The following is a 13,378-nucleotide window of genomic DNA, read 5'->3' on the forward strand; positions in this document are numbered from 1 at the left end:
TTTTTTTTTTTTTTTTTTCAGATGCTGTTAATCTGCTGTTGATAGTTGTTGTGTTTCTTTGGGCATGTCATTCATTTTTCCAAACAATTGTCCAGGTTTCTAAATCTTTTTAGGAGCACACTAACCATGATGAGATATCTGAAGTTATCAACTAGAAACTTTTTGGAAATCACTGTTATTTTTTCTCTTGACAAATTGTAATATCTTTTGGTATTTTCATGGATGTAACCAAAAAAAAAAGGGAGCAAACTATATGTTATTACAACATGCTATTGGTAAAGTGCCAAGAAAAAACACATATAAAATTAAACTTGGCACAATGATAGGACTGACAATGAGAGAAAAAGCAGCCAATACCCAAAGAAAAACTTTGAAAACTTTCCATAAAAGCTGCAGAAGCGTTGTATAGGTCACTTTTTAAGATTACGAGAAGTTTTAGCTCCTTGGAAATTAAAAATAAAGAAGTGAGGAATGAGATATTTGTACTGTAAAGTGGCAACAATGATTAGTGAACAGAACACTTTTGTATGATAGATGTAAAATGACATTCACAATTTCTTGTGCAATCTTCAAACATTTACTGTGTGAATTCATAAAACATTATATAATCTAGAGTCTAAAAATAACTATGATGTTTTAGAAAAGAATGATTGTTTTTGTAAACGCACACACAATACTGACCCAAATAACAGCATATGAGTCAGCCTGGTTAGGTCTAAATCTGTTCCTCCTTTAAATTACACTCTTGTTTTTACCTCCGTTCCTACACTTTGCTTCACTCACAGGCTTTTCCATGCATCCACCTCTGCCTCATCCACCTGCTAGTCCCCAAGCATCATCAGCATCACAACGCTGCTCTCCTCCCCCTCACCTCCAACAACTGGCACACTTTAGTTCATAGCTCGATATTTTCCCCTTGCAGCAGCAACACTGGCAGCATTTGCAGCAATATCTCACCAAGTTTAATTTGCCCACGACATTGGGAATGGCTCCTAAAAGAGAACCCTCCATTAAGAAGATTCCTTCACCAGTGACCCAACCCAGACTGGGTCCTCCTTATCCCTCCCTTCCTGCAGTTTCTGTAGCTCCAAAACTGATTCCAGAGCAGAAGCCGAGGATGCTGCGTCCTTCAGATTCACCATTTGACCCCAGCACTTTGGAGGTGAGTAGGTTATACTGATGTATACTGTTTGTGACTAAGCTTATGTGGGGCATTCATTAATTATGACTTTTCCAAAATATATTTGTTCAACGTCATGCACAATGTCGATGTTAATTTTAGTCAGTTGACATTGCTAATTGCATTAAAACATTTCTGAATAAGATTGTGTTCAGTGTAGATCTCTGTAGCCTGTTAAATAGAGCACATTTCAAAGTCTAAGTTAAGCAAAGAAATGGGACACTGACGACTGCCTGTCAGTCACTCAGTGACCTCCTTAAGGGGAGGGAGATTTATTTCTGCCAGAGTTTGAGCTATTTCTTTTCTTAGAAAAGGCCAATAAATGAGGAAGCTATCCCCTAAGATCAACAATCCAGTCATTTCTATAAGAAGTAAAATCACTATGTCCCAATTTACAAACTTCAGTAAACAAATTAAATAATAAAATTATTGGTTTTAGTTGCCATGGGAACTAACATTCTTCAATTTCTGTCCATGGACTTTAAAGATGGACATTGTCAAAGATCTTGACAGTATAAAACATTTACATCTTATAGTATCTGACAGTAAATGCTATTAACATTGTGTCATGTGGTGGAGATAGTGTGGACACAAAAGCAGCACTGAGGTGAGAGGCAGACCAGTGCAGGAAACAAAGATTTTTATGAAAGAACAAATGGCTTACAAAATGACACTGGTGAAATCACAACAATGATCTGGCAAAATGAAAGTGAAAAGAATACAAACACACACAGGAGGACTAATAAAGAACAGGTGAAGTGAATGAACAAATCAAACCAGGTGAACTAATGAGTAGAAAGGGGGAAACTATAAAATAAGACAGGAAAGACAGAACTACACGACAAGACTACAAAAACCAAAGTGAAAAATGTTTGGATATGACACATTGGGCAGTTAATACAGATTCTAATGTTTTTTGTTTAGTAGTGACAAATTCAAAACAAAAACACTTGAATCCATTGAGTACTCTTGTGTAGTAGTTCTATATCTCAACATAAATCCAGAGCATGTTAAAAATATGCAGTATGTATACACACACACACACAAATATATATATATATACTTTTTTCTCTAAGGTTCCAAGCAAACAGTTTTGGAAACATATTATTAGATATTCTGTGAGGTGAAACACTGTTTCTTGGTCAAATGAATCAAAAAGTTACATTTGATTCCATGAGTCCAGCATTTTATAATAGGAAAATTCATGTTACTTGTTCTTGAAAAGTAGTTTTAAAAAAGAAAGAAAAAGGCCACATTAGTAAATTTAATATGAAGCAACAGTATTTTATCATGGGATTATGGTTGTTTGACAATTTGGTATCAAATTCTTAACCAGTATAAATTTCTGCACAATATCTATTGCAAATGTCCTCCAAGCATTAAAAAAACACAACAGAAATAAATCATCATAATCTATTATAATTTTTTTTGACAAATTAATGATGTCCCACATTAGAGTTTACAATGATGTGTCTTTTCTTGGTTGGTGCTTGAGCTTTGCTGCCACTCTCATCAGCTTCAAGCATTACACTGTGTGCGTTGCATGGTTTAAGGAGGGAGTTTGCCCCATTTAGCTTGTGAGAATATGTGGGCCACTTCTCCTCACACTGGGATCATAGACATCAGGAAGTCAGACCTCATTCTGGACAACGACAGTAATTTGGTCTGGCTGTTATCTGGCTTCGGCCCATGATCTCACTGTGCACAAGTAATCCATTATAATTAGATGTCCAGGCACCCACATCCCTAATGCAAAGCAGAAGCAAAGTCACTCAGTGAAATCTTGCATTAATTTGGGGTCAAACTCAGTAAAGTCAGACAGAAATTACAAAGGAGATGAGCATGACTTAAAACATCATGAAATAATTTCTTAATTAGAGCGCTGCAACTGCAATTGCAACTTTATTTATAGCACACTTTAAAAACAAAGTTAAACAAAGTGCTACAATGTGCACATAGCATTAAAAACTATTGAAATAAATAGCATATGAATGACAAACATTTTTTAAATATATTTAAATAAAATAATAAAAAAAAAAACTAAAATCAGATCAGATCGAAATTCAATCAGATCAAGACAGCAACCATCCTTTAAGAACTGATTATGTTGAACAGTTAACAGCAGGCTCCCTAAATGTAACATATATACAACATGGAATTAGCATTTACCATTACTAATTTTCTTTGGGCCATCATCAAGATGACTCTCACAATGTTGGCCAAGCTTTTGCTTTTTTTCAAGGTAGCTTTAAGCTACCAGGGCGTCTACTCTTGTGATCCACATCCATTTTGGTGTTACCCCAGCTTGGTAGGCTCAGCATGTTGTAGGCCATGCAGACAGACTGACCTGTGTATCATCTGTATCTCACTTCTCATCTTGTGCACTCATTCTTTTCCTAGCATCACTTATTTTACCAAGTATCTTTCATTAGTCTCCCCAGTTATGGTCCTCACAGATACCCTGAGTTTAAAGAGGCTTTCAAGACCTTGGCAGCCGTTTTTGGGAACTGCAGTTGTTTTCCCAGGCTAATTTTTGGGTCCAGTCTTGTACAACTGTAGATAATATTATTTGTGGCTTTTGGGTTTTTGATTATGTTGCCAGTCGCATTGGTTTTCAGCCAGGGTTTTCAAACATTCATAGAGGATCTGTGACAGGATCTTTCTCCTCAAAAAAAGAAGGCAAGATGGTGGCTTCACTTTTCCATGCATCCATCCATTGTCTATACTCACTTGTTTGAATGCAGGGTCACGGAGTGGATGGGGTCTATCCCAGCAGCTACAAGGTGAGAGGCAGGGTATACCCCGGACAGGCACTTTATCTCCCAGCTAGATTATTCATTGATTTTATTTCAACATTGGGAAAAATCTATGCTGAGTATTTTGTATGATACCCTCTCGCTTTCAAAGCTATGCCCATAAAAATGTCCTTCTTACTGCTTGCTCCTCTCTTGTTCACGTTTTCTTCCAAACCATCCTGCTTGCCATGCCCGTCCCTAAATGCTTTCCTTTCGGACCAAAGGACCAATAATCCTCTGACCTCTCAAGTATGGGGGACAGTGTATTCTTCATCCAAGCTATTGAGGAACAGTTTAAGTTTATTAGTCTCCTAAAATAAAGTGTACTGCTGAGGCTCCAAGGTCATCCCTCTTCTGAAGGAACCTGTTGATCCCTCTTTCAACTTCACTGACTGTGAAAATTTAGACTATGTGATCAGGGAGCAATCAGAGAAATCTTGATTCCTTGGCATGTTGGTAGATCCAGGTCTTATACACAGCTGGTAGGCTTTACTTGTCTAGCACAACTTTTCAGGCTTCTTTCCAAGTCTTTGGGCAATTTCTTGGATTATTGTTGTCTATCATGCTGCAAACATCTTTCACAGACTCCTCACTTTTTTTTCTTGTATCCTACATTTTCATGTAATTATGACTAATGGCTAGGCTAAATGGCTTATATAAAAATAATGGCTGCACATGATTAACTAAGCTCAGATTTAGCGTTAGCACAGACAAACTTTATGTTCAATAGCCCAAAAAAAAAAAAAAAAGAAAGAAAGAAAGATAAACCTTCATGTGTGTAAATCTGCAGCCTACATAAGTCTGCCCAGTGATCATCAAATATAAGTGAGGTTTCCATAAAAAATCAGGAATGGGGTAGGATAAAAATAAATAAATAAATATATAAATAAATAAATAAAATTAACAAAAGGACAGAATGACCATAACTGTGTCTCCTTGTGTAGACTGGATTATCTGTTTGGATCAGTCCATGCTTTCTCATCAACCTGACCTCCCTCAAAAATCTCCTTTGAATTTACTCCAGTTGTTAACTACTTCACGATTGTCGCCTGAATCATAAATTAAACTATCTGAGAAGTTTGAAAGGCCAAGAACCCACATAATTCAAACCACAAACCACACCTTGGGCTTTGTTTCTATATATGGAGTGCAATTCTCGATGCTTTCCTGCTTGGACGTTGACCCGTGCGTCATTTGCGTCATGACGCAGGGCTCTGAGGGTTTTCTCACTCTGCCTTCTCTTCCGGCGTTACATTCTTGGGTTTGCCTTCGTCTCGGACACACCTCAGCCATCACAGCTATGGTGGGTTTTTTTGTTTCAATAGACTGGATAGCAGTCGTGCGAGTTGTGCAATAAGATGTTAAATCTCAAGAAAAATGTTCTTGATTAGCAATGCTCTTAAGATTACTTTGAATATCTGAAAAGGCTCGCCTGACTCAAGCGGAAGTGCAACTTTAGTTGAGCTAGCGTTAGCTTCTACTGTAGGTAAAAAATATAAATCAAACGATTGTTGCTGAAGTACCTTCGTGTACAATAAACATTGCTAACGGTTCTATATTTGGACGCTGCCTTCTTTGAGGTTTTGTCTTCTTACTGAAAAATATGACAAGATACACATTTAAATGAACATTAATTAGGTTTTGCTCAGCAAAAGGAACCATTTTGATTTAGCCTAATTTCTTTCTGAACAGTCTGACTTCTCGGAAGATCAAATCCTCGGTGAGTTTTTAAAATGTGTGGTGACATTCACGTTGTATCCTTTCTGTTTGGCATGCCTTCATTCTTGATCGTCTAAGATGACACTTTGCCCCATATCACTGCTATCACCTTGCTCTATACCTGCCTGTCGCAGTAGTTTAGATTAAGTTTCCTTCTTTGTTTCTTTACAATTTCATCACTTTACCACTTGCAACTGCTTGTCCTTTCCAGATTGAATTTAACCTGGATCAAATTCATGGTAAGTTGGTGAAGTGGGTCCGCCTTACACAAAAACAATGACTGTTAGGAGTGTGTAGGGTGTGATCTGCATGCCAGTTTTGGAGCCAAACCATTTGTAAATGCGAGTGAGAAACGCTTTGCACTGTTGTCTGGTAATTAAAAAAAAACATAAAATACCGGTGTAAGTCTTACCAGCCTTGACGTGTCTTGCTGTGTTTTGTATGTAAGCTTTTTATTTTTTTATTTTTTCCCTCGCAAAGCTAAAGAGACCATGAGCTTGTGTCTATTCTCATTAGTCTTATTTTGACAGACTGTGCAAAATCCTGCTTCTGTTTGTCATGAACTTGTTTTGCCTGATATCTTCCTAATAGCTCATCTCCAGTGTGCCCATTTTTGGTGCAACATAAAATAGTGGATGGTTTTTGTCCCAGGGCAGGTTTGTTTAAACATAGCTGACATAATAGGCCAAAGCTGCTCTTACTCTCCTCCTACTTTCCTCCACTCCTCTAATACCAAATATGGTGTTGGGAAAAGCACTAACGGGCCAGAAAGGAAGAGGCACATTCCTCAGAAGAAGGGGGGGAAAAAATTTTCACAACACTGCCTGAGCTTTTTTGGTGAATACTTAGTCCCATACCATTAGGATCACCCTGCTGCCTGGACATTGTGTAATTCCACTCCTTATCTCCTCGACATCAAGATCTGAGCAAAGCATTTTGTCTGTTGAGCAAAACTGAAGTGGCTGATGTTGCATCAAAGCAATGATGTGCTTTACACTTGATAGAGCTTATGGAGGGGGCTATTCATTATTAACTTATTTTAAACAAAATACTGCTTAGTACTTGGATATGCAACCTTTAAACAGCTTAGTTATCTCACTGACATTGAATATGTTGAGTTGACAAACAGCTGGGTTGTCACACAAAGCTTTTTTGTTGAAAAGAAAAGGGAAAATATATAAACTCTTATGGATTTTTTGTGACTTAAGTGGGAAAAAAAAGCTCCAAAAGGCTTTTAAAGCATTTAATTTCCTTTAGCGTTCAATGGGAAATCTTAGTTTAGTTCTTTATTATTCTCTAGTCCACGATTGCTTTTATAATAAGTGCATCAATATATTTTCTGTCTTGGGCTTGAAGAAATTTCATACTTAGAATACCAACCAGAAGTTTGGACACAAGTACTCAAAGTAAATGAGTACAAAACATCAAAACTTATTTGATGAACATGTAAACTCAGTCCATGGTTGTATATTTAGAATACAACAAAGATGGCAGAATGAAGTTTCCTTTGGGTGAAGTTGTTCTTTATGTCTACTAACTGACAAGAAAACAAACAAATGTTTCAGTTGAACTGAGGAAGTTAGAAGGTGCCTGCAGTACTAATCAGCAACTTGCTGAGAGCAAGTTTTTTTTTAAAGTTTCTCACCATACTGCAATAGATAAATAAATGGTCATTTTTGTATGAATTAAACTTATTTTAGATTTTCCCTGAAAAATGTGTTTTTGTGGAGAAGAAGGCTGGAACCTCACCAGCAGAGACTCATACCACCTGCAAGCTTTTTCTTGTCTGCTTGTTCACTTTTTGTCCCCCTCCTTTATTTCTACTTCTTATTTTGTATGTCATTCCTCCATACATGTCAGCATTTTTTTTTCTTTACTTTTCAGTATTTTGTGTTTCTTCTCTAATTACACGTTTGTGTATCCTGCAGAGTTTAAGGAGGCATTCCTGCTGTTCGACAGGACAGGAGATGGCAAGATCAGCTTCAGCCAGTGTGGGGATGTTATGCGAGCGCTGGGACAGAACCCCATTAACGCTGATGTACTCAAAGTCCTGGGAAACCCAAAGGCTGAAGGTGAGAGGAAAGACCCAAGTTTTGGCTAACGCTGTGTATTTTTATTTTAAATTAATTCGATAGACACATTGGCTGGCTCTTTTCTACCATCTTCCTTGTTTTTTTTGCAGAGATGAACACCAAGATGCTGGACTTTGAGCAGTTCCTGCCCATGTTTCAGGCCATTGCAAAGAACAAAGATCAGGGATCCATGGAGGATTTTGTGGAGGGACTACGTGTCTTTGACAAAGAGGGCAATGGAACAGTAATGGGAGCAGAACTACGTCATGTCCTCACCACGCTAGGCAAGTTGCATCTCTGTGCCCTTCTAATAGTTGTTTGGATAGAAAGACTTTAAGTTGACATGAGCAGTTTTATAGATTCTTCCTAAAAATGTTATTTTCTGCCGGTCATATTGTGTTTGGCATTTTTTTTTATAGATGTAAACAGAAATGGGAACAGTTTGTGTTTTTGCAGGTAACAAAGTGATGCTTTTTAGAGCTGAACTTGTTCTATGTTCTAAGTTGTTTATGTTTAGACGCAACACTGATTCATTGTGAAAGATTTTTTTTTCTCTCCTTAACCTTGAATGATTTATTGGTCAGTGTTAAGTGGTTTATTAAGCAAGAAATACATTTGCTGAAAATGTACCTGGACTGGACATGTGTAAAACAGCTTTGGAAAACATCTTCAGAAAGCCTGAAGAGCTGTTTGCTTAAAACTACCTTAATAGATTACAGAAAATAACAGAAAAAAAAAATTCTGCAAAAATAAATTGCTGAAAATGAATTGCACGAAGCTGCTACTGGCTGGTCACGCCTTGGCTTACAGTCGGATATTATTGCCTTTTAATGACGACAAAAACATTAAGAAAGCTAATATGTTTAAATGTTTTTTAATTAACTCAAGTTTTAAAAGTAGATAATAACTAGTTTGTTTGTTCTATTGTTTACTTGAACTCATCTCAAGTATTAAGAAAAGGACACTTATGTAAATAAGTACATTAACTAGTGGTTGAAGTGTTTTTTTTGTTTGGTATTTTGTTTTTGCACCACAGTGAGCAAACAGTGAGAACACTGAGACTGTATGAAGACTATCTCTGCAAAAACTAATAGAGCTTTAAAATTATGCTTTTATTTTACATTGTTAATGTCTTATATTTATTAACATATTTTTGTTCTGTTGTTTGGATTGTGTTGTTATTTTTGTGTTATTCTGACTTTGAAAAAAAAAGAAATCCCCCTTTGTAGTGTTAAATAGTATTGAGTATCGAGCACCATCCTTAGAATCAGTATTGAGTTTGAAATTTTAGTATTGTGACACACCTAATTGGGAATACAAGCAATGAAATATGAATATGTATTTTTTTTTCTTTACATTTTCAGGGGAGAAAATGACAGAGGAAGAGGTGGAAACACTCTTGGCAGGACATGAAGATGCAAATGGCTGCATCAATTATGAAGGTGAGAGCAAAATTAATGAAGAATGTCAAGATGGAATCCTGGGTTTTATAAGGCCTGAGTCAGCTGTCACCTTTGATAAATGTCTGCTAAATTAATGTAATGTAATGAAGTAAAAATTCAGTTAATTGTTTGTTTATTATCATATCCAGTCTTGAAAAAGTGATACTGAAACCTCCATGTGTCAAATATATTTTTAAATATAGCTGCCAATAGACATCACTTAAACGGTAACACCAAGTCTTCCAAAGAAGGTGCCGCCAGCCTAATGCCAAAAACCTCAGGGGAAACACTGGATTCCAAAATATGTTTATTAGTTACTTCTAGTAACTACTTTCTGTGCTAAAGTTGGCCTTACTTTTAGATGGGTATTCATGTTAAGGAGTCCCTGAAACATTTGGCATTAACTCACAACACTATTTGCATTTCCTCTGATCCAAAGAAAAAGTCTTAGTTGTATTATAACAGTGTTTTGTATTGAATGATCACCAGATTGATCAATCGTGTGACCAGACTGAATGTCATTCCACCCTCAGCTGTGGCTATCCAAGCACAAGCCTGCTCCACTGTATGTGGGAGGAAAGCTGAAGTAGCTGGTTCACCAGCTCTTTCACTGGCGTCAAAGAATTACAGAGCATTTACTGCAAAGTCAAGGCAATGCTGTGATGGCTGTGACGCAGTAGTTTTTAATGGGTGTAACTTGCAGTGTGTTCATAACATTGCTCACAAAAGCACCTTAGCTTCAGCAGCTGAACATAGCCCCAACACCGTCAATTAAGTCATGATTTTATCTATCACCAGGCAGAGTAGTAACATCGGTGAAAAATGAGCACTAAAAGCATCTTGGGAATTGTTGCATAATCTTCCATTTTTCTTTAGTCTTTCCTCTGACTGACCACAGGAGCTTTTCATATGGATTACAGAAAAAGCTAAAGAGTTACTGTGATGTAATGCATGTAGTATTCAATGAAAAAATCCTCAGTGTGGCTTTTTCAGGGTCCTGTCCATCATTCATGTTGCCATCTCCTAACATGTTTTTATCACTTGTGTTTAATAGACTTTTTCCCAGAGGCCATGATTAAATGTCAACTGTTCTTTCTCCGCAGCATTTGTCCGCCACATCATGTCAGGCTGAGGGCCGGTACGGGCATTATGTAAACCAGAGGTGTCCAAAGTCTGTCCTCGAGGGCCACTGTCCTGCAGGTTTTCAGTGATTCTCTGCTCAAAGTCACCTGACTCAAATTAAATGGATACAACTTCCTATGAAATTCTCCACAATGACTCGTTGAGTCAGGTGTGGGGGAGCAGGGAAATAATGAAAACCTGTAGGATTCTGACCCTCAAGGACTCGAGCTAGACATCCCTGATGTAAACCTTGGGACGGCACCTCCAGACTTTCCTGCATCTTTGTTTCTTCATAAATTCACCCAGCTTAGCCTATCTTAACAGGATATCTTAACAGGAGATATTTGCAGTTACATTGTTCATATTGACAAATGGGAACAAAGCACTATTGTAAAGTAGATTTGACCTGTGTGTGTCTGTGGGAAAGCCTGGTGGTATCCCTGCAGACCTGAGGCATTGACCCATATGTAGCCTCCTGCTGCTCTGTCTTTCTCCTGCAGCCTTTTGCCTTGGCCTCTGGCTGCAGCATGCCCCTCTGTATGTGTCTCTGACTCCCCTCAGTTTATACGGGGATATGGTGGACACACAGGGAAGAGACTGGTCTCATTCAGGGAATGCCTGGTGGTCACTGTCAGTGCAGTGGTTATCAGGCTGTTTTTCTAAGTTCATTTGCATGTTATTGGTGCTTTTTAAGCAGACTTTTCTTCTGTGTTGGTGTCAGAGGTGTTACCCATTCACACTAGACATGGTTTTGCATTTCTACATATAGTCACATTTCGGCAAGTGGACCAGTCCCTTTTTCTACTAACCAGAAAAATGCATTGAGTTGCTCTTTTGCTGACTGTTTTCTTCTCTGTACTGATGGAAAATGAATTTGTAGCTGTCTGGATTGTAGCTCCCCTGATCTCCCCTCCCCTTTTCTCTGCTTCTCATCTAGAGGAACGCATACAACAAGGATGGCTTCTCTAACCAAGTCTTTATGGATCTTAGAGGACCGTTTGCTTTGGCTGAATAAGCAATAGAAATAATTACCTTACCTCTCTCCCACTTCAACTTATCCTCTTCTTTTGTCTGGGTGAACAGAATATGAGGGATCTGTTTCCAAGTGCAGCATCTTCAAACACGGCTCAGGAGTGGGCCTGAGCCCCACATGCTGTAGTTGGAGTAGGTCTCTCCCCAGAGTTTGACCATGAGACTCACATTTGTCTGTTATGTCTCTTTTACAGAACTGGTCAGAATGGTTATGAGCGGATGAAGATGAAGAGCATCACACTTTTTTTTCCCCCCTTTTCTCATGGGTTTCCAGTGCATTTAGCTTTTCCAGACCTCCCCAACCTTTTTAATTTAAAAAGTGCCTTTACATTCCCCAGACAAGACCACAAACAGTCCTGTCTGGTCTAAACATGTATATGACCAACTTATGTTCATTAAGGAGTGTTTGTATTTGCATTGTTTGCAATAACATTTCAAGATGCAACATTTGAAATGAGATAAATTGATATGCTGTAACTTCTGATGCCAATGTGTCCATGTTGAAGAGGACATTAATATATTGAATATAAGAATTTTACTGTAACATTATGCATCATTGGCTAAGATTTGCTTTGGATGAATAGAAATGTTCCCAAATTAGTGGTAAATCAACAAATCTGAAGTCATAATATCACAAGCTAGAAACATTTCAGACTGGCTCCTATATTTTTTATTCACTCCAGTTTTGTTGCAACATTTTAATAAATGTGTTTTTTTTCTCCTCAAAAGTGACTGTGGTTTGTTTGACTCAGTGGATAATGGTGGAAGGTGTTATGGTGTAGTGTTTCATGAAGTTCTCCATAAGATTTTCTTCCTGCACTGTCTTTCCTATGCTGTTCTCACAAGAGGGCAGTGTTGCTGCTGGAATGGCCCGACTTAAAGGCACAATGCTGGTATCAACATGGAACATGCTACAATATCTCGGTCGTCGTCGTGCTTACCTAAGCCAAATTAAAAGTTAATTGTGCATGTAGCTATTGTTTGTTGATAATTTATAGTTTATTATTTGCAGTAAATGTTTAGAAATATTGTGGTATTAAAGGTCAAACTGCTTTATTTACAGATTTTAGTCCAGAAAAATGAGAACATGACGATGCACAGACATAAGCAGCAAAAGGCTGTTCAGTAGCTTCCTGACCTTTTCTTCGTTTTCTTCTCAAGTAGTCACAACTATTTCCCCTCATTAGGCACCTCGGCTATTGGAGTGTGTGGTTTGTGTGTTGGGTAAGGTTCAGGAGGGTGTCATAGTCCACCGCTGAATAGGTTGTCCACTAATTACTCAGCGTGTGGTCGATGGAAGTCAAGGCTATTGATTATTTTAATCCTCCTATTTGTGAGTCTGTGATCCTCATGGCTCTGCATTCGACAGGGGAATCACTAATGGGGCTCAGCGCAGCCCGTCTCAGACCTCTCCCCATCCAATTAACTTTCAACTGGAATCTGCCAGGAGAGAAAGCCATGGGCTGGGCCCAGGCACGCTGCAGCTTCATCTCTTTCTTTTTTTTTCTGCTCAGAAGCAACAGATTCACCAAATCCTTTACTTGTGGAATGACATCAGCTCTGCCATAATAAGGTACTTTTCCTTTTGTTTTCCCCCAAGAATGTAAGGGGTATTAAAGAATAATTTTCTTTATCATGGAAGTTGTTTCTGTCTTCCTGCTAGGTTTAGAAACTGATGATGGGACTATTGATTTGTAACATACTGAGTGCAGTTGATAAAATTATACATAAATGTATAAAGCTGTAATGTAGATTCTAATTCATGAATCATTTATAAATGTAAAGATTGGCAGTATATGTACATAGATGATACTTTTTTAAAACAATGACCTTTACTTGGGATACTTTTAAGATATGATCTTTTTTTTAAAATAAAAGAATAAAAGGGCATCATTATGTTACTTTTTATAATTTCAGTCATCCCATTTTTTAACATATTTTAATGACCATTTATCATTTTTTAGGTAAGATGACCAAACTACACAAACTATACACAAATTTCCATGAAAGCAGAGC

General features: G+C 37.7%; 1 protein-coding gene across 4 annotated transcripts; it reads left to right on the forward strand.

The window, feature by feature from the left end:
- Positions 1 to 970: 970 nt before the first annotated feature.
- Positions 971 to 12,090, forward strand: zgc:153867 (uncharacterized protein LOC337226 homolog). Of its 4 annotated transcripts, none has more exons than XM_042003650.1 (7): positions 971 to 1,162; positions 5,906 to 5,933; positions 7,623 to 7,766; positions 7,877 to 8,050; positions 9,131 to 9,208; positions 10,312 to 10,346; positions 11,557 to 12,090. In XM_042003650.1, exons 1-6 carry the CDS (start codon positions 986 to 988, stop codon positions 10,338 to 10,340), a joined length of 630 nt encoding a protein of 209 aa, XP_041859584.1. In that variant the 5' UTR covers positions 971 to 985; the 3' UTR covers positions 10,341 to 10,346; positions 11,557 to 12,090. The 4 variants fall into 4 exon arrangements, with proteins under 4 accessions (XP_041859584.1, XP_041859585.1, XP_041859586.1 ...); XM_042003652.1 differs by lacking the exons at positions 971 to 1,162; positions 5,906 to 5,933 and adding exons at positions 5,161 to 5,278; positions 5,668 to 5,695; XM_042003651.1 differs by lacking the exon at positions 10,312 to 10,346.
- Positions 12,091 to 13,378: the final 1,288 nt, after the last annotated feature.

The sequence above is a fragment of the Melanotaenia boesemani genome, chromosome 13 (assembly GCF_017639745.1).
Source record: "Melanotaenia boesemani isolate fMelBoe1 chromosome 13, fMelBoe1.pri, whole genome shotgun sequence".
Taxonomy (NCBI): domain Eukaryota; kingdom Metazoa; phylum Chordata; class Actinopteri; order Atheriniformes; family Melanotaeniidae; genus Melanotaenia; species Melanotaenia boesemani.

Coding starts and splice junctions, on each gene's coding strand:
- zgc:153867 (XM_042003650.1), top strand. CDS start 986: ATGGCTCCTAAAAGAGAACCCTCCATTAAGAAGATTCCTTCACCAGTG. Junction 5,934..7,622: donor TAACCTGGATCAAATTCATG/GTAAGTTGGTGA, acceptor TGTATCCTGCAG/AGTTTAAGGAGGCATTCCTG. Junction 8,051..9,130: donor TCATGTCCTCACCACGCTAG/GCAAGTTGCATC, acceptor TTACATTTTCAG/GGGAGAAAATGACAGAGGAA.